Genomic DNA, 22,771 nt, shown 5'->3' with positions numbered 1-22,771 from the left:
GAAATGGCGCCGTCAATGGGAACTACTCCATTGCCGCTGAATATAACAGAGATGAGGTGATGACATCAAACCTTACCATTTTAAGTAAGTATTTTTCTATCATTTTTATATTGCACAATTATATATATATATATATATATATATATATATATATATATATATATATATATATCAAAATCCATATTTAAATTTATCAAAATGGTTAAAATCTCTATTAATCGATGTCGAAACCTATGGTATTATTTTTCTCAATATTGCTATTATAAAGAATGAACTTAGTATGTATGCATGTGGGGGTTTCTTTTCTATGGACGCGTAATGACTGACCATTGTTGATGATATTCCACACGAAGACACTTTATGTGCATGATCCGTAGAAAGCGGTCGTATCGAAACGTCTTCAATGAGAATCGATAATCAAAAATTGAAATAACACAATGGAAGAAGTAACAGGTGTTTTTGACCATACTTAACACCTTATACAACCTTATATTACAAATGAATTCGAAAAGTGTTATTTCAACAGAAGCCAGTAAAGCTCAACGTATAAAATAAACAGTGGAGTCTTTGATATGACAGCGGTGCGTCCGAAACGAATGTTTCTATTTGAAGATAAATTGCATTACGATACTTGACGTTTTCATTTTAAACTTTAATTCAAGCACTTAACACCGGCGAAGCAGAAAGGTCAGACCTAAAATCAAGAATATGTTCTCTAATATGGCCGGGGCGCGATGGAAACGAATATTTCTTTTTAGAGCACAACTGAACGATGGTACTTGCCTTTTGTATTTTAAACATTACTTTTAGTCATTATATATAAAAATAATTTTATTAAATTAACAGCAGTTTTTTTTTTCACTACAATGTATTGCAAATTACCTCCGTCCAGAGGCATGTGAAGTTTTACTCCGGCGCGGCGTTATAGGTATATCCCCAATTATTGCAGACAATCAACCGACTTGATGGAAACCTTGGTTACTTCACTAATTTCGAAGACAATAAAAATATGAGAGTGTGGTACATTTGTTGATTATAATTTAATTCTAGATAACTTAAGATTTCCCTACTAGTAAAGATCTATTTCTAAAATGATTAATTTTTCTTTCAAATATTATTTTTTTATTTAAAATAATATCATTTCTAATATAATTCTAAAAGTAACTACGTCAGACATGATTATTTTATCTATTATTCTCTCCGTTCCGTGATCATGTTATTCCAACAATAATTGTTCCAGTAGATACAAACGATAAAAAACAATAATATCAAAGTCTAATACGCAATCGTGAGTAATCCCAGGTAATCATCATATAAATAAATGTGAGATATGTATGAACTAATTATGCATAAATATTGAATTAATAACAGAAATGACTAGAGAAGCTTCACGAGAAATAGATTTTGTCGCGAATATAAATGGATACATGAAATGTTTCTTCTTTTACAAGCTTTTTTTCTTCGACATGCCTTGGGCTTTATCGTTCTTAAATAAAATAACGTATTCTATTGCTAACTGCAAGCGTGGAATTCATTGTAAAATTTCGACTGCAGAAATTTACGCCGTTTTCTTGCTCTGCGATATGGCTTATTGTACCAGGCGCCAGTACATTATCTGTGGAGCTTGCAGCATAGCTCTACGTTAACTATTTGTCAATCCATACTCTTTGTAATGTCGTTCAGCAATCACGTCAGTCAGCGTTTTATGCCCATCATTATCCATTGTCATGTGATCTGAAAACATACATTTTTAATGTTACAAAAAATGTATAATAATGTGTGTAAACTTTGTTTTATCGACACTGGGCACGTCTCTTTTATAGGTGATAATCCAACAATGCATTTTGAGTATGCTGACAGCTGATATTCTCATAACTCGGATCGGTTGAGAACATAAGTTGTTCAGCAGCACATCTCAGATCTCGCTCGTTGAACATTGTGTAACTTTCAGACATGTAAGAAGGCCATTGCTGTTAGTGTTTGGGCACAATAGGGCAACTAGTAAATCGTCTGCGAAAAAACAAACAAACCAAAAACCAAAACAAAACAAAACAAACAAACAAAAAAACACTGATTTTCCTCATAGAGAAATAAAGCCATGCCGATTTTTGTAAAACGAAAATCTTATCATTTCGACCTGTAGATATTTTATTCTGTCGTTTACTTATTGCTGCTACATTAGCTGTTTTGTTTGTTTCCCAATCAAAGATGTACAAATTTAAGTCTATGTGCATGTTTTCAATTCGAGTACTCCAGACCATCAAATATCATTATGTTCCTTGTCGTTATCTCTTTAAAAGAAATTTAGTATTAGTTCTTTTTACTTTCACTTATTCTATATAAACTACTTTTCCAATACACCATGCTCATGATTTTGAACATTTACAATTATTTGGAATTTGTCTATAATTTTGCATTGATACAACAAAATAAGATGAAAACACATGAGCTGATTGTATTTTCTTTAAACGTACATTTTATCTGTTTCTTCTAGACCTGCCAAAATTATGTAACATATTTTCTTCATATATGAACGTGCAAAACTTTTATGTGAATATATATATATATATATATGTATATATATGCATATAATTCTTATTATTTCTGAAACTCCAGAGATTGCCCCGAGAAACGATGGTGAATATATTTGCCAAAAGCGGCTGAAAATGTCAGGAAAATTCCAGAACATGGGCCAAGACGAAACAAATTTGGTCGTTCTACGTAAGTATTTGTATATTCGACATTTTTTGGTTTAGTTTTATAATATATATATATATATATATATGTGTGTGTGTGTGTTTTGAGGAAAATAGAAAAACCGAATGAAATTATTAAAATAATCAACGTTTCGTCCTTATTTCAGAGGACTTCTTCAGGATATTGAAGTAAAAATGCAAGAAAAGAAAAAGTCATAGATCATAGGAAAAAGAGAACAGTTTTTGAATCCTATCCATGTCGGGAAGGACAAACATATGTGTGCGTATGGGAAGGTTGGGTTGTTCAATGTCTATATATACACTTGTAAAAATGCGTTAATTAAATATGTACATATTTTTCTTCTGTAAACTTATTCATTTTGTTGAAATATTTAAGAAAAAACGGTTTAAAAGTTAAAAAGGCAGACTCGAGACCGTAAGACGAAGGAGAAAAAAGGTTATAAAAAGAAAACAAAAAAAACCCTTAACATCTTAGGCGATGTTTCCATCACGTGTCTGGAAGTACAAAACATTGAATTAGTGTAGGCAATCTAAATAATAGGATAACTTGCGAAAGTGGCGACGCATAAACGGCTTTTCCGTGTAGAAAACTGCCCAGTTGAGGGTGAATGAATTAATGTTTTTAATCAATGTTTCGATATTTGTCTTCCAGAGGATGAACCTTTAAAACGATACAGGTCTGGTCAGTTTCTGACGCGTCTGCCATAAGTTCTTGGAAGAGAGACAAGCACATGTATTTTCCTTTTTATATTATACTAAGAGGGATATCGGACATAGCTCTGTTTTCGACAAAAGTATAGAGAGGTGTTCACAAAGGTGATAGGAAGCAGGCAGTCTCGAACTCGTGACGCAAAAGCGGAAAAGATAGTGAAAGAACATCTGACGTCCTACCGCTACTCCATGACTTCGTAAGAAGTTTACAACGTAAAAATTAGACAAAGTCAATTCAACCGATACGATGATTTGCAAAAATGGCTCGCAAAAAATTGGTCTATTCTTGTAGCAAACTGCCCTGTTGATGTTGAAGGGATTAATATTTTCAGGCAGGTCTTTGATATTTATCGTCCGAAACGTTCGGCTCTAAAATGATACCGATCTCGTGAAAATTTGTCGCCTCTGTCAAAAATTTTAGGCAGACATACGTACATACGCACATACGTACATATACATATTTAAAAAGACAGGTAAGATTTATATTATATATATGTATGTATATTTATAAAATATTTATACACACATGCACACACACACATACACACACACTCCCACACACACACACACACACACACACACATATATATATATATATATATATACATATTTAAACGAAATTCTCAGTTAAATTATGTATCATTACAACAAATGTATTATTTTTCTTTTTCTTTTCATTTATTTCAATAAATGACTCCTCTCATCGGAGGAAAAGAATATGAGCAAAATAAACATTGATTATTACAAAGTTAGCCCATAGGCACATTGCTTAAATTAAAATTAGTGTGATAATGTAAAAAAAGCAAACTTAAAGTTGAAAAAATAAACATACATAATCCAATCAATGCTAGTATACTCCAGAATGAATTGCGTTTTTTTCATAACATATTCAAGGCTTGGAGGTAAAATCCAAAACATAGATATGTGGGAATCTATCATTTTCAATTTCGTAGCATCCTTTCAAAAGTCATTTAATTAACTCAATATTCGCACAGGCAAAATATAGGAGTAAGCTTACTGGAGAGTAATTTATTTATGTGCTTGCAGCCGACAAGTCTCTATTGTAGTTCGTTTATATTAAATTAATATATATTTTGTTCTATATAAAAGTGTTGAAAGGTGAATAATATATTATAATATAATGTTGAATAATCCAAGAATGTCAGAGTTTCTTCAATGCTGTCGTTGGGATTCTATGATGAATTAAATATATATTGTTTCTATTTTCTAGGTCATAAACTAACTTGACATTGGCTAGTCAGAGTCAAAGTTCCAAGGGGAGGGAGAGGAGATGCAAATGTGGGAAGGAGAAAGAGAAGGATGAGAAAGATTAAAATCTTTCCAATAATAATAATAATGATATCTCTCTCTCTCTCTATATATATATATATATACATATATATATATATATATATATATATATATATATATATATATATATATGAAAATATATAAAATAAGAGGGCGAAACAAATTCTTAGAATTGTTCTTTACTCGTCCTCTATTGGTGACGTGCAAAATAATATAAAAATAATACAAAATAATATTATGAAAAACATTTTAAATCTTTTTTTACAAGTATATAATTTTCGACCGGTCCTTCAGATTTCATCAGTGTAATGAATGTGATGAGCATAAACGGGGAAAAAGGAGAAAGGAAGAGAAAGGAGGAGGAGGAGGAATAGTCAATGTGAACGAGCCACGTCAGTCTGTAAAACATATACATATAAGTACGCACATACACACATGCACACAATACATACATACATACATATAAAAGAAAGAATTAAATCAACCAGTAAATTAACAGGAAAAAGTGCCTATAACTGTCCATTATGTTGAATTCCAACAATAGTATTTATTCCAAGAGAGAAGAAGAATTAAAAAGATATAAGTTGTAAGGAGGAGATACGCTATGAATACATTTGTAAATCAACGGCTATTTCTCGCTCGAAAAAGAACAAAAATGTCATTTCCAAATTCATTTGTTTTAAGATAGAAACGAAACGCTCCTTTTTAATTTTGTTCATACATTAATATATACAGACATATATGTTTACAAACAAATACTCACATGTACAAATATATATGTATATATACACACATAAAGACATGCATATATGTATACGTATACTAACAAATGTACATGCACATACATAAATGTTTGCGCAGATTACTTACACATAGAGACAGCTATACATAATGTTGTGTAATAAAACTGGGAGCTATAAGGATGTATATGAGGTTGTCTATAGTGTGGTTTGGTAAATTATAGTGTATAGCTTCTGGATGCTGTGTGGACTTGTCTTTAATGGGATGTTTGTATGTGTTAAGGCGTAGGCAGAACTCCAAGCCTGTCTCCGCCACGTAATTGCCTTTTGTACTTCGGTACACTATAACAAATATACTACATTTGAGCTATTGCAGTTTAGAGGTTGTAGTTTAGAGGGTGTAGTTTAGAGGGTGAATGTCCTGTTGGAGTAAATATGTGTACATACTAGACATCTGGGCCTGTAGCAAGGTGGGTTTCCTTGAGACGTGAGGGTGGTGTTTATATATGCACATATATATATATATATATATATATATATATATATATATATATATATATATGTGTGTGTGTGCGCGTGTGTGCGTATGCGTGTGTGTGTAAGTGATGCCAATTCCAAATTGTTTCCTAATTTAGATAATATTACTGATTTTTTTCTTAATTATTCAATTCCAATTAAACTGGATATTAGATCAGATTCTGTTATAATTTCTTGATACTCATTAAAATAACTTATCGGTTTTAATAATATTCAAATGACTTACCCCATTTTGCGTAATATTTGCATATATTTTTCAAAACGTTACAATAGACTGCAGAAAGGGTCGAATATCACAAGTATATATCCATCTAAATATTTTGCTTTAATGTTTTACTCATAATTGGTTGAAAATTCGGCGAAAAGATTTGCTTTCTGTAAAATGAAATTTCTTTTGCATTTAGTTATCTTTTATATTGTTTGAAAGTTTCTTAAACGGTTATGAAAATTCGATTAGCTGTATTAAAAACAGGAACGACTTGTCGGAACAGAATAGTTAACACGTCTGCCACACGACATAACAATGTACAATTTAGAAAACAATGGTCTGATGGGTCTCCCCTCTATGAAGAAATGTAATTTTTCTTGCAATTATAAAATTTGGTTGGTTATTATGTTGATTTACATTACTATAAAACATTCAAATAATAATAATAATAATAATAATAATAATAATAATAATAATAATAATAATGATAACAATAACAACAACAACAACAGCATTAACAATAATGGTAATAATACCTGTAGCTAAACCACTCCCTTAAGACGAGATTCTAGATTTTAGAGGATTGAAATTGATAATATGAAAAGGATTTTCATTATGTTTGGCTATCGTCCTCTATTGGTCATCACAGAAATCAACAAGAAAATTAAATCCATTTCAGTCCTACTTAAAAATGGCCCTTCTAGACTTCCGATATATCTCAAGCTACCTGTGATTAGATTGGACAGAAAGCCAACGTACTGGGGATAAGATTTCCTCTCTTGTCACTTCTGATGCTTTATCCCTTCGGATTTTTTTCCACAAGTGAGCCTTCATCTTTTTTCGCAAGCACGCCTTCCCCCTCTCTCACTAGTCAAGCAATATTGTTTACAAATTCTAATGACGGTGTAGTGCCGTCCACATAAGTAAGACTACCCAGCGTCTTCGGGTTCGAATCGCCCAGCATGGACCTCGTTCCATCCGGGATCACCAGCCTACTTCGGGAGTTCACAATTAGTGGGGACGGCTATTGGACAACACTTAGTAGTTTTAAAGGACTGTGGTTCTATATTCTTACCGGATTGTTGCACTGTATTGGACAGAGGACGTACTAAGTTCCACCTGTCCTTCCTCGAGGCGCTTGCCATCAGTTTTGGCCTCCTCCTACTTTGTGCAAGCAGAGGAAACTTCGGTTACACTTGGGACTATTTTGGGGACACATTCCGTTAAGATTTTGGTTTTTCCTTTCGTTTCTATTCCTCCTGCATAGTAGTATTAGTTGTTCTACAAAAAGGTGTTGCTTTCTTTCTTTCAGGCATATGAAAAAAATGGTATGACGAAAATCGCGTCGGGTTTTATGTTCTGAGATTTTTTAATCGACTTATTAGTTTTACCCAATTGTATATTGATATATAATTTCCCGTTTTTTTCTACTTTCCCCGTTTTTTTATTTGTATTTAGGTCGATTTATCATCTGAATATGGTCCATTTATCTTTTATTATTTTAAAAATAATGGCATTCAGTTATGTATATATATATATATATATATATATATATATATATATACATTGTTTTAGCTGATTTTTAAATTAAATTTTAATATAATGTAAGCTGCAACACGGAACTTTAATCTGACTAGCGTAATAGCATATTGTATTTTAGTATGTAGTTATTTGAAATTGCTGACGAACTTTTTATTTAATTTAGTTACAAATATGTAGTTGGTGAATTTGGCATATTCTAATAGGAAGAGTGTTTTTAATTTTGCATTTAATGGATTTATTATCAAAATAAGTATGACTGGAATATTTAGCATTACGGCCTTGTTCTTTTTGGCAGCAATTTAAAAAAAATAACTTTAAAGTATTACATAAGTTTAACTGTAAGATAACTATACAGTATGAGATAATTCTCCCTAACTGCTAACATTTTATTATTCTTGTTTTACATTTTGTATGATTTTCACATATGTCCACATTTTATCTATTAATCCTATTAAAAAAAAAAAAAAAGGCCGGTAAAGTCTGCTACTGTAGAATTCGCACATAACAAATATATGTTTCCCAGATTATACAAAAGGATGTGTTTCATCGTTGCTATGTCTCTAGAAATATCAAACATATATTAATTAATAGTAATTTATAATTTGCCTATTTATTACAGAGGATGTGACCGAACTGACACTGACTGTTGGCTCCACCATAGTAACAGGCGAAGATAAAAACTTAACTATCAATATTCCGGCTATTGGACAGTCCGTAAAATGTAAAGCTAAAGGAAGCAACCCCAAGCCAATGCTCCATATTTATATGGATGGCAAAGACATGCAAAAAGATTGGAAACTACAAGATATTTCTAACTTCAACCAAGTTCCATCTGGAGAAAAGGAAGGTGTTCGGTCACATACTACTGAATTAGTTGCAGAAGAGGGCACCCTTTTGCGCAAGTCCGACGAGAGTAAACTCATCAGATGCACTGCTGAAGTACCGGGTAGTGATTTCCCGCAAAAAGCTGTAGAAGCTCATATAACAGTTGCATGTAAGTAGCCTCTTTTATTTTAATATTACACTGGCACTGTTTCTTTCTTTCTGTCTGTCTGTCTCTCTCTCTATATATATATATCCGTGTGTGTTTTGTGTATAAATATATACATATACATACGTACATACACACACACATATATATTAAACATTAAGAGGATATATATATATATATATATATATATATAAATGTATATATATATATATATATATATATATATATATATATATATATATATACCCGTTCACATCCACCTTTTCCTGATAAAACTAGAACCCAGAATTAGGGTGAACCGAGCAATTCCATCGACAACGGACAACGTCAGAGTGGGTTTCGATGTACTGCATATCATCAGTGACGTTCTTCGACATAGGCGCGAACCCAGGTCGTCGCACTTTTGAAGTGTGCAATACTGACGACCTAACCATATGGGCCATGGCGCAATCTATTGGTTGAACCTCGATTTTGATTTATTTATTTTATCTAGTGCTACATTCTACCGTGACAAGTCACGCATCCTATACAACTAAGATAGTTAATGCTGGTATGCAGGCGGTAGATATCACATCTACAAACATTTATTGAAATCATCCCACCCCCAAGGCATGATTTCGGAACAATCTATTAGTTGAGGGTCATCACCTCTCTAAACTTACTTTGGATTTGGCGTTGTCCGTTGTCGATGCAATTACTCTATTCCATCTAATTCTGGGTTCTATATTGGAAAAGTGTATGTAAAGGGGCATATATATATATATATATATATATATATATATATATATATATGTATTACATATCGAGTCTGTTAATATTCATTTTCAAAGCAAATTAATTTTCAATACTTTTTTATAATTTAAAGTTTGTATTGCAATATTTCTATACAGAAACGCAGCGATAAATTGTTAGCATATTATAATATGAGTTGATATTGAATTCGCGCAAATGAAATGTTATATATCTTTCTAAAGAAACAGTCAGAGCTCTTGTCCGAATTCCAATATACAATATGAAAAAAAATCGCAGTTACTTGATTAAAAACATCTAGACACAGGTTATTTTATATATAAAAGATATAAGTTGCGGCAACATTATCATATACAGTGTGTTTGGAGGCGACGAAATAAAAATAATATAAACCACATAATATATATATATATATATGCATATATATATACGTTTATATATATGTGTGTGTGTGTGTGTGTATTTTAAATATGTGGCTCATTCCCAAAACTAATTTTAGCAATATATAATGTAAATATGATACTTAACATATGGACTCTTTTGATCACACGCACCCGGCGTAATCTGGGGGTATACCTTCACAATTCCTAGCAATAACGGAGTCTATATTTCCGTTATAATGCCTCAATTATTGTTTTGGAAATGCCGTTTTCTGTATGGTTTATCGGCGTATTGCTTAGACGTCGCAATATCCCCAACGAAAATAATCTAGTAAACTTAAATGGCACGAATAACCTGGCCAGTTCACCTGTCCATTTCGTGAAACTATTCCTTTATGAAAATGTTTTTTCTCTGTCAATTGCTCGCACCGTGCGCTGTGTGGAATATGGCTCCATCCGAGTGAAACCACAAGATTAATTGCTACAGGAAGCTGAAATAACCGAAAGTCTACTGTAATAGGTTTGTCATTTTGAAGTTTGCCGCCTCTAAAACACCCAATACTTGCTAGTCTTTTGCGGTCTTTTATGAGGACTATTCATATTTTTACTTCTTTTCCTATGGTATCCTACACACGCTTTCAGAATATAAGTCCTCTACACAATTCTTTTACTATGTCATTTATTTCTACCATCATTGCTGCAGACACCATCAATTCAAATGTTATAATTGTTAATAATCTAATTGTCATTACTTCTGTCATAATTAACATTGTTGTAATCGTCTTTGTTATATTTAATGTCTGATTACCTTAAATAAACCCATTACTATTTACACAAAAATAATGAGGATAATTGTTGGTAATGCGGGTTTTTTTTCATTAATAGAACAGTATTATTATTGGCGTGATGTTTATTATCATTTCTATTGTTTATACTCACTAGAAGTTATCACACCTCATAAAAAACTACTCACTGAAAACAACGGACTGTGTTTCCTGGAACCTGGGTGACAAGTCTCTGCAGAGTTTTAATATCCTCTATCTATTTCCATAAATGTTGAAAATGTGTTTGTATTAACGCAAAAGCACCTTACCATTGATATCGTGCTGACAATGACCATTGCTCATAACTAGAATTTGGGTAAGAATAAGGCACTAGTTCTAATGTACATTCATTTAGTAGATGTTTGGTAAGTGCATTCCTTCCTTACTCTCTGGTCCTACTCGACCATTCTCTAATATATTGAATGATTCCAGTTCAGGCCGACTCTACATTTTCTAAAGAGAGTGTTTTACGAGTATACAATTTCAGTTTTCCTAGTTCCATGTGATGCTCCGCAATTTTTTCCGTTTTATCTCCATTGCAGTTTCAATACAATCATATATTCCTTGCAGATTATTGGAAGTAATCCATACAGTCAAGTGTTTTCCTCAGTATTTCACTTGTGTTCTTCACTGCTATCCATTTTATCATCCCGGCGATATCCGTGATTCTAATATTTCCTATATATATATATTATTTTTTATTTTTGGTTATTAATAGCGTTGTTATTATTTACTCACTAGGAGTAGTCGATCATACCATCATTGATAATTTCCTTTTTAGAACAACTTGTGGTTTTCCCTGGAGTTTAAGTGACAACGAGTCTCCTAAGATGTCACGTACTCTCTGACTCTTTCGAACAACTTTGCAAAATAATTTGCGTTATCGCAACAGCCGTTTACCATAATTTCTTCTTAGCGACGACTATTGGCCTTCACAGGAATTTGGATGAAATTAAGCCTCCCAAAACCGCAGTACTCTTTATACTCACCCAGTTATGGTCTGGCTAATCCGTGTCTACTTGGTCTTTCCTCCACCATGACCCTCATAATCTGCTGAGGTGTGCGTTTATGGTGACACTCACAGAAAAAGGAGGGGTGGTATTTTTCAATTATACAATACAACTTTTCATGATTCCATGGTTCCTTTGGGTTTTGAATCTGTAGACGCTTATGTGTCAAGTTTGTGAGTAGTTTATGTCTGGTGTTAGTCTTGACAATCAACGGTTTTCCTTAAACATTCTGCTGTGTAGATTATTCAGATTCCTTGTATCTTCTATGGCATCCCTCTGACTCCAATCTCCCCCATTCTTTTTAGCGCTCTTACAATTAGTGTTGTTATCTGTACTTTCCTAATTTTTCAGATCTATTTGAGCTCTTTGGCCAGTTCTGGGTATTTTTTCAGTTTCTCAGTCTTATTTATCTTCACTCTGTAGTCTGCTGAAACAGCAAAATCTACAATCTGGCAGGACTTTTTCTTCTTGTTAACTTTTATGACACTTGCTCTTCTAGCTTGGATGGTCGTTATCTATTTGTATATCCATGCCCAATAGAATCTTGTTACTTTATATACCAGTACTACTGCCGGTTTTTGTTTGTACCATTTTTCTGTTAGTTAATTATGAAATTGTTTGCATGATTGTCAATGTACTGCTTTCCCCATTTGATTGTGTCTATTTTTATATTCTTGTTGAGCTAGTTTTTTGCCTTTACAATTATGTAGTGTAATACTTCGTCTCTTTTTCCCCAGACTCTTCATTTGCTGATTTTTTTTGTTTCTAATCGATCATTGCTTTGATATGGTTGGTTCTAATTGCGTTATCCTTTGAAGCTGTTATTAGTGATTCAGTTTACCTGTTAAGTTTTCCTTTATGCAGCCATTTCCAAGTGTTTCGTTATACTCTTCTCTTGTTATCTTTCTGAATTGTCTATATAGCTGTTTCATTTCCTATTTTCATTTCTTTGTCTTATTCTTCAGCTTTTTTTTCATTTGATTTGTTTCTTCTGTGTCTCCTGCTGCAGTAATTATTCTTTCGGTGTTCAGCATTATGTATTTTTCTAATCGTTTTTTTTTGTTATTTACACATTCTTCTACATTGACCAGCCCTCTTCCTCCCCCCCCTTACTTTTAACATATAGTCGGTCAGTCTCATTCTTCGCGTGTAGTGCTTGGTTCATCGTCATGAGTTTCATGATCATCTGGACGAGATTAATTCGTTCTTTTGTCCAGCTTATAAACGGTATGAGTAGTTTTATTAGTGACACTGTCCACGTATTTATTCCTTTAATTACGTTTCGACTGTGTTTTTATTTTTCGTTTCGAGAAGTGCCCTTGTTCTTCTGAAGTATTTTTATTTCCCCTTCCATATCCGTGGCTTTGATGGCGTCTACTTCCAGGATACCCAATTATTTCTGGCTATCATGTTCACCTAGTGCCCTCATTTCTGTTTGATTGTGTCGTACTATGCCTTTTTTCTTCTAGTCTTTCCCTCCTCGTGGTAAACAGTGCACAATTGTCCATACCGAATTCCATAAAGATTATGGGCATTTTAATTAGGGTTTCTAGTTGTTTTTGCAAACAGTTTCAGGTCATTCATGTACATTATGTGATTCATTCTTTCTTCTATGTTAGTGAAATGGTATCCAGCCTGGCATTATTTTTAGGCTGTTGATCAGGGACATCGTGGCTATAATGAACAGTGAGGGTGATAGGGAGTCGCGTTGGAAGATCTTTCTTTGTATTTTGATTTCAGATATGTATTGTCCATAGCTATCAGTTACAGTCTCCATGTTTTCATTGGATTTTCTATCTGATTGGTCATCTAGTCTGGTATATTTGTTTCGTCGATACATCTTTACAGTTACTGAACTAGCCTTTCATGAAGTGTTGTGAATTTCGTTAACTAATAGGCATATATTCCCTCATCACTTAATGCTCTCTAGTTTGCCATCTTTCGTAGATTTGTCTTGAGGGTTCCTTTTCTTATTTATTTCTTTGTTCTTCTTCGATTTGTTGTGACTCTTCTTTCATTTTTTCAACCATTCTGTTTTTTCTATTATGACTCTTTTCTTTTTGTCATAGCTCGCTCCATTAGTATTTTGTTTCACTGTGGTCCGATTGGTCTGTTTTTGTTTTTTATCCATTTATACTTTCGTAGAATTAGCTTTCCTTATTTTCAGAGTTCAATTTTTCTTGCACTGTTCCGATTTGTATCGTTATCGCCTTCATCTGGCTTCTTTAGCTGCTATGTTTTCTCTTTTTCCTGATTTTTTTTCGTTGAGTATCTCTTCGCTAGTCGCATTTCCACTTTCCCAATTTTTCTAGTTGTTCTCATCTTTGAGATTGTTTGTTTTTTCACTATTGGTTTCTTAATGATGGCATCATTGTTATTTTCTTGTTCATAAGTGTTCTGATGTTTTCTACTTCAGTTAATTCTTCTTCGTAAAATTCTGTTGTTTAATAGGTTTCGGTCTCCCCCCTTTTTTTTTGTTTCTAAGCTTTGTAGTTCTGCTAACTATGTGGTTCCAATGTTTGTGGCTTCCTCGAGGGGCGTTTCCTTGTCTGTTTTATCATTTATCTTTTGCTGTATTTCACTTAGTTCGAATATTGAAAGCCAGACTCTCTTGGGCATGTTTTGTTTAGTCTGCAGTCATTTGTTCTGATGTATGATAGTCAATGGCCATGCCTCATAACTCTTTTATCCGTTTGCGATATCTCCGTCTTTGGGGTGATTTCTGTAATTGCACTCCATTACCTGTCTAATCATTTTGTGTCCATTCATGCTTTCAGTTTTGGGGTCAGTGTTGATTACTTTAGTTCTCCTGTTTTTTATGTGTTTTGCTACTTGGAATTAGAGGCTGCACTTGCTTGTTCTGTGTTGGGCTTACTCTGTCTTAAATTTAAAGAGGAACCAACATTCACAGGATGACAACCTCATCCCTCTAGCTGGTCACCGAAGAAGCACCTGCTGTTCATCACATCAGATCTTTAATATCGGTCGCAAGTTTCGTATTATTATGTTTATTATTATTATTTTTATTTTTTTAATTATTATTATTATTATTATTATTATTATTTCTATTACTATTATTTAATATATATATATATATGATTTTGTGTTAAATGATTTCTAAATAGAATGAATGACTTAATACATACGGAATAAAAACAGATATTATTCTGCTACAGTAAATATAATATATATCACCAAGTGTAATTCTATGTTTATTCAATTATTTATTGTTACGTGTCGAGCAGTTTTTTTTCTGTTTTTATTTTCTATTTAAAAATTTTTGTTTTCTAAATGTTAAACGTTCGATGTTTTATTGTTTCTGGTTATGCTTTAAGATGATCCGGAATTTGACTGCAAGAACAGAACCGCTATTGTCAATGACCGTTATGTCAAGCTCGAATGCCACATCAAGGCCTACCCTCCAATTAAGGGCCATTTGTGGAAGGACGCTGACATGAAAATCACATCGGCCGACAACAACGGCACTGTTGAATATACACAAACCCATACAGTAAGTATCTACTCTTCACTATTTTGACGAATAATCCTAGTGGACGATGACAAATTGAACGTATAATGTTGACGTAAAAATCTGCAAACAATTATTTAAAGAAAAGTTGTAGTTATAGCTATTACGTTATTGTTAGCCATATACGAACCAGACACTTTATTCGATTAAACTTATTTACCGAATAGAATTAAAATATTAAGCGACTAAAATTACCGTCTCAATGGGAAGAAAATTGACCTCTATTTCTGTATAGCTGTCTAAGTTCCGTGTTCTCTGCATATGAGCACTGACCTCTAACACGTAGACAACTGATTTATTTACATATGTGTAGAGCTGAATGTAATAACCAGAAAAGAAAGCGCCATCGTGTGTGTTCATTATGTGGCTATACGATTTACGTCCAGGTGGGATCATAGAGAGAGAGAGAGAGAGAGAGAGAGAGAGAGAGAGAGAGAGAGAGAGAGAGAGAGAGAAATATGACGGCCGTGGTTTTATAAGGTTGCCTCGTGGCATAGCACGAGATCATACAACCTACTGTACACATATGCAAATGAACTGCAGTCAGTTTTTTTTTTTAAATAAAACTCCTGTTGGAAAAGGTGAGGGGGGGAAACGCGTACTGGAAGTTGAGATAAAAGTTGTGGGGAGGAAATACATTGACGAATTCTGTCGGAACTTTTTGTTTATTTCATGTATTAATTTTTTGTTGCTGTTTACCAGTCCATTTTACTGCAACATACTAACATTGGTGTGGACAATATCATAAAAGAATCCATTTTTCAGTCAGCCAGATGTCAATATAAAAATATTCGAAAAATTGAACAATGAGATGCTTTAATAATTCGAACTTGTACCTCAAAATGTGACCAAGTAACATTCGTTCCATATTTCCTCTTCTGAATCTGTACAAGAACGACTAAGTTTTATACCTATTATTCTTAATTATTTAAAGTGTCGCGGATTGAATATATCGTGCGTTTGGAGATATCACCCGCGAAAAGAAGAGCATTAACACAAAACATTATATTGAAGATCACACTGACGGAAATAAACGTCGAATATTAAAATATACGCTATTCGTTCTTTTAAATACCACGGTCGTACTGATGTTAAATAGCATAGTTTATTTATCAAAACTCGACGCTGTAAGAGTGCTAATATGTATTAAGTAGACGTGAGCGTTTCTTTAGTTTAATTTACATATCGAATCAATAAATGTCCAATGAGTCACCTCTGTGATACACCCGCATTTTCATCGTATTGGGTAGACGTACAACCGTCGAGGATAATCAGGATTCTTCTCTTACTTTGGAAGGATTTAATTATGTTAAATATGTGTCCAGTAATATAAAAACATATGATTGATATGAGAAGACCATCGTGCTAAACTCCGTCAAAAGATTTAGGTATATCTTCCCCTGCCTTATTCGGCGAATTATATATATGTTCAGAGATTATAGTTAGAACATGTGCAGTAGAACAGGTTTGCCTAATTCCAAATTTATGGCCAGATCGACGTTTAGCAACTATAAGGAGGTGGAGAAGAGCCCGAATAATTCTGGACTCAAATATTTTGGCGAAAAGAGGAAGAAGGCTAATCGGGTGATAATTTTATGTGTCAGTTCTTTCGCTATTATTATAATTAATTAAGATTAAACTTCCTCTTATATTCTCATAAATTATATTTAAAATCATAAATATTAGTATTACCTTATTGTATAACATTATCTCCGTACTAATAAAGATTAATATCAAACACGTTTATCATATAGTAATTTGCATGCATTTGTCTTGATGTAGACATAGGTGTATTTATTTTTATTATATTGTTAAACTATTTTCATTTTCTTTTTGCTTTTTTGCATTTGTGTTTGCTGCTTGATACCATTTTTTGCAAAAGATTTTAAAAGCTGAATCGATGTAATACCAAACTGTTTGGAAGTTAAATTTAAATCGAAGCTAATTGTGACAATATAAGGTTGTTGAATTCATCTGCTTTCATTCATTCCTATTTCTACTAAAATACTAGCAGGGGGTGCATGAGCTTTCTCGGCATAAAATACGATTACTATATTGTAATTCATGCATATTTATTTACGTATTATTGCTGACTCAATTATATACACGCATATACACACATAAATTAACATAAGTATGTAATCAACTTTTATTTATTTTAATTCAGTCCAAGTTCTGGGTTACAAAGGTCCTTTTCCTGGAGTAAGAACACGATTTGTGACATGCTGACGTATTTGTTAATGCCATTAATGTTATCCTTCATCCTTCACACCATAAGTTAGTAAAGAAGTCAAGAACATATTTCCTCTCCCCAATTGACGATTAACATATGTAATAGCATACCCTTTAGTTGTACTTTTGTATTTGTGGATCCCTGAAAAACTGATCTAGCCTGTTGGAGTATCCAGCTTTGTGCAAATTCTTGCGGTAACATAATTTCAGAAGGTGTACTATTCATCGTAAAAACTACTTTGTGTTGGATATACCGAGGAGATCTTATTTAGACAGAGAGTACACTTATTTTGAAATTTAGTCAGGGTTAAATGTAAAGAAAATTATTCTCATTCCAGGTTGTTTTGACAAAACCCTGTACAGAGAAGATTTAGAAACTCACGGAGAGTGTCTACTAGACATTCCATTTTCCTTTTTCCCTCCTTACAGCAATACAGGACTGTATGTCACATAAACCATACTTCAAACTTCGTCAGAAACTCCTAAGCAGATCTTAATTAAAAATGTTCATACAACCAAATAAATTACATGATTTTAAATAAAAAATATTAAAGTATGAATTACATAACTATGAGGAAAAACATATATATGCACATGACGTGACAACACAATGTGTTGTAATATTGAGAGTAATCTAATCTTTAATATTTTCGAACCTCGTTATTAAATAATGTTATATTATATGCTATTAGTTAGCTAATTTTGAACTTTCAAAAATATAAGTTTGGCGAGGAAATGGTTATCTACTCTTCACAGATTCCGCTAGTGAAATTAAATATATAATAAAGTATGTATATGGTGTGGACTATATATATATATATATATATATATATATATATATATATATATATATATATATATATATATATATATACATATATATATATATATAATTTGAAGTTGCTATTTTTGAAAAGTGGGGTAACCAATGGTTAATAAAAGAGTGTTCAATACGGAAGTAGAGCAAGTTACATTTTCAAAAGAAACTGAAAGTTGATTTTCCGTTTTCATTCTGAATTCCGCTTTCGTAAATAATCGTTTGTTGCCCGAAGAGGTATCTAGCTACTAAGCACTAGAAGACCGATACATGCGCATGACTGTGTAGCAACAAATTACTGCTTATGTAAAGACAAATTGAACATATATATATATATATATATATATATTGTGAAATTGTAAAAATCAATGGCGTATCCAATAAATTACTTATATTCACCAAATTCCTGACCCTTTTAAGTAACAGACATGCTTATAGGGCACACAATACAAGCATACACTCTTAATTATAGATAATGTCACGTCATTAAACTAATAGCTGTTATAGATAAATAAAACAAGCTTTCTTACATTTAATGTATTTAAATTTAACCTTAAATTTTAAAAAAATCCAAAATTTATATCGGGTAAGTGATTTTACTAATGATTATAATAGACCTTTAAAGATAATGTTTAGTATTATTCTATCGTTGTTTTAATCTTAATAAGGGACCATGAAACCGTTGACAACAGTGAATTAATTTTAACCGTATGTTGACGTTTTTGGGGGGGTAGAAGTTTTAAATTAAGAAAATATGTATATCATTCAATTGATAAAAAATTGATACTGTTGTGTCTAATTTTTATTTTAATTTTTCGCTTTGGCTTGTTCACTGAACTTTACCAAATGCACTACATTGATATCTAACAATAACACATAAATTGCTCGCTTTCTGCGCTAATTCTATTGTGAGTGTTTTTTTTTTGTTGTTTTTTTTTGTTTTTTGTTTTTTTGCTTTTCATTCCTAACCGCTATATTAATAAATGCTCTTTAACATTGAATCACAATACCTGGATGATAAATCATACAGCATAAATTGGAAATAAATTAACTTAATAATATATCGCTGGCAATTACTTTTTCATACTAATTTTAAACCATATCTATGGATAAATAAATATACTGCATCTGAACGGAATTTATCTGACCATTTCTGATACACTATTGCTGATCAGTATAAATAATCTAAACCACACTTCTCGGTATTGTGTTTCTACGTGCACTAATCCCAATAAGATTTACATTTGATAAGACGGACCGAAAAAACACCCTTACTAATCCTAACACCAGTTTTGCTTACTCACACCACGGTACTAACTTGATTTTATTTTAACCGTGTATATATATGTTTCCTTTTATTGACGCAGAGCGATGGCGAAGAGTTTCATACTACACTAACGATCGAGAGGGTGTTAAAACGCCACTTCAACACTACCTTCTTCTTAGAGGTAATCACTGAGGACAACAAGAAGCACACTCATCCATTGAGATTAATTGAGAGTAAGTAATTACATATTTTATTCTATTATTGCCTGTTTATGGATACGTGAGAATGCATAACGCGCCAGAGAGTAAAAGCCTCCTTCCTTCAACGGATTAAGGTCAACCTTTGCGAAGTAGTTACACCTGCACGATTAACTCTGATGTTCAAGAAAGGTTGTCATGGAGAGTTGAGAGGTAAAGACTAAACTATAATGCGAGCAATCAAACTACAATGAAGAAACTTTGATGAAATTAAAAAAGGAAAAACGAACAGAAAGAGTTTGTTCACTTTCTAAAAGAAAATCTTTCAACGATGGTGCAACAAAAATAAAAAAAATGAACACTCCCGTCAAATTTCCGTAAAATTTTTCATGAGTCAGAACAGAAGAAGTAAGAGATAAAAAAAAATGCCATGAGAATGCTATTGTCGATGCATGATCTACTCTACACGGGGGGCGTGTTATATATATATATATATATATATATATATATATATATATATATGCATATATATGTGTATATATTTATATATATATATATATATATATATATATAGACATAGAGAGAGAGAGAAATAAACAGAAACAAACCGCATTATGTGTTCATCAACGTTTCGTCTTTATTTCGAGACTTCCTCTGGATGCATCTCGAAATAAAGACGAAACGTTGATGAACACATGATACGGTTTGTTCCTTTTCATTTCTCTATTTTGTTGGAATAATATTTCCATTATTTTCATCATATATATATATATATATATATATATATATATATATATATATATATATATATATATATATATATATATTAGTGATTTTTCGGACCTACTGTGGGTACCGCAATCGGTACTGGACAAAAAAAAATATGTGCCTTTTTTCCGATACTAAATGCGATTGTTTTTTTTTTGTTTTTTAATCAGCTGGATTATTGATTTTGTATAAAACAAAATCTTCCACTGCTGACAAAAAAAAAATGAAATATTATATGGCATGTTTGCTGTTACAAAGACCGCCAAATCGGAAATAACGCAGGTTTAAATTACGAAAGGAGAGGATGATTTCAAAATATATCGGCGAAAAAAAGCGACACCCCCCGGTAAAAAAGTGCCCAGTGAAAGGTGAAGAGAAAAATGTTAATTTTTCGATATTTGTCGTCTGAAAAGTCGAACTTCAATATGATACTGATTTTGGTAAAACTGTCGCCTTTGTCAAAAGTCTTAGGCAGACATGCATACATACATACATACATACATGCATACATACATACATTTTTATATTGGTAACAAAAGATTTTCGACCCAAACCTATTAAGAAGCTTGCCTTATCTCTGAATACTCTTTAGTTAAAATTTAAAATGTTTAGACAAGAAATTGTCTGAGTAATTTGTTAGAGACCGTAGAGGTCAATTTTTTTTTTAAATTTGATCCCTATTATGACCTTTAAAGATTTATTGTTTGGTGCTCAAATGAACTTTATTAAGTTAGAACCCTGTCCAAGGAACCTATATCTAAGATTTCAAGTGTTTAGACCCAAAAATGTCGGATCAATTTGATAGTGATCTTAAAGGTCAAATTGTTGAACTTTCACCCCTTAACAGCCAAATTGTCCGAAAACGGATTACAAAGATTTTCCCAAATCTCAGTACACTGTATATCAGATTTCGAGTTTGTAGACTTAAAATTGACAGATTTATTGCGTAGGGAAATGTACACACACAGACACACACATAGACACGTTCACTTGTGGGTGTATATATATATATATATATATATATATATATATATATATATATATATATATATATATATATATATATAGAGAGAGAGAGAGAGAGAGAGAGAGAGAGAGAGATGATATATATATTCAACGTGCGTCTATATAAAATCGGAAGTTGCCAATCATTCATTCTCTGTTACGTTACGAAACGTTCGCTTATTAATAATTAGTTAATTAAGTGATTTCGTTAAGAATACGCAGATATACTTCGCATGTGTTTTGGCAATATTAATACTATGTCTTCTAACTTACGTAATCACATGTAAAGTAATATTGGAGCCACTCAATGAAATATTATCCTAACTGTATTACACTTACAATTGCAGTGATAGTATGCAAATGGTTTCAGTATAGACTCTTAGTAACGCCTTATATTGACACCATTATTCTGAAATACAATTGTTAAAATTCAGGAGATTAATTTATTGTCCAATAAATGATAAACAATTATGTAGTCGGTAGAAAATGGTGAACTAATAGGACAAACATAATTTGTGATAATTTGTATTTGCTTACATTGAATTTATAAGTTCGTTATATTCTAAAACACAGAGAATCAGTTATGGTGTGTTTATAGATGAGAAGGTCTTAGTAAGATATAACATGCGAATTCAGTTTTGTTTTAGATATACAAAGAGGGAAGTAACTTGCAGTGATAAAAGCCTGGCAATTTATCGATATGAAGGTGTTACAGGGTAGAAACAGAGATTAGATTTAAGTTAACGCGCTACGCAGCGAGGTGGTCTGTTAGTGGCCTTAAAGAATTCACGCCTGGCGGACGGGGAGACGCTTCCCGGCCAGCATTCATCTTTCGGATATAGATGATCGGCTATTTACGTACGACCCATGTACATATCGTAACATTTCAGAAATCGATAATCACAAAGAAAGCGAGGTCTCTGGGATCACGCATACAGAGAGACCCAGAGCATGGTGCGTGATACTTCTCGCAGGTTCAAGCAGACCCCGGTAGGTTAGCACCATCGGGGCATGCTTTCGCGGGAAGGAGCTGCTCATATTTGTCCGTTTTCCCGCATTACCCTGCGACGGTCACATCTAAGACGTATGCCCCTTGCGGGGTCTGTACAACAAGGTATGGCCTGAGGAAGCTCTTTTGCATCAGGAACCTACGTTCTTCTTCAACCGTAAGATTTTTCTGACGGAGAAACTTTTCCAGAAGGTCTGTTGGCTTGTTGTGTCGTGCGCATATTGCG

The 22,771-nt window shown here is 32.7% G+C and overlaps 1 protein-coding gene across 2 annotated transcripts in view; it reads left to right on the top strand.

The window, feature by feature from the left end:
• The window catches only part of LOC145247339 (uncharacterized), a 421,480-nt gene that overhangs the window by 385,810 nt on the left and 12,899 nt on the right, over nucleotides 1-22,771 (top strand). Inside the window, exons 2-6 of one of the 2 annotated variants that reach the window (XM_080109003.1) lie at nucleotides 1-84; nucleotides 2,617-2,721; nucleotides 8,386-8,760; nucleotides 15,057-15,232; nucleotides 19,667-19,799. The exon at nucleotides 1-84 is cut by the window's left edge and continues 150 nt beyond it. In XM_080109003.1, the coding sequence (XP_079965129.1) occupies nucleotides 1-84; nucleotides 2,617-2,721; nucleotides 8,386-8,760; nucleotides 15,057-15,232; nucleotides 19,667-19,799 (873 nt within the window). Of the gene's footprint in view, nucleotides 85-2,616; nucleotides 2,722-8,385; nucleotides 8,761-15,056; nucleotides 15,233-19,660; nucleotides 19,800-22,771 lie in introns of both variants that reach the window. The other variant, XM_080109002.1, reaches the window with a different exon arrangement.

The sequence above is a fragment of the Euprymna scolopes genome, chromosome 25 (assembly GCF_053919585.1).
Source record: "Euprymna scolopes isolate OS-2025 chromosome 25, ASM5391958v1, whole genome shotgun sequence".
Lineage (NCBI taxonomy): Eukaryota > Metazoa > Mollusca > Cephalopoda > Sepiida > Sepiolidae > Euprymna > Euprymna scolopes.
The sequence above is the reverse complement of the archived record's forward strand: the minus strand, read 5'-3'. Positions and strand labels throughout refer to the sequence as shown.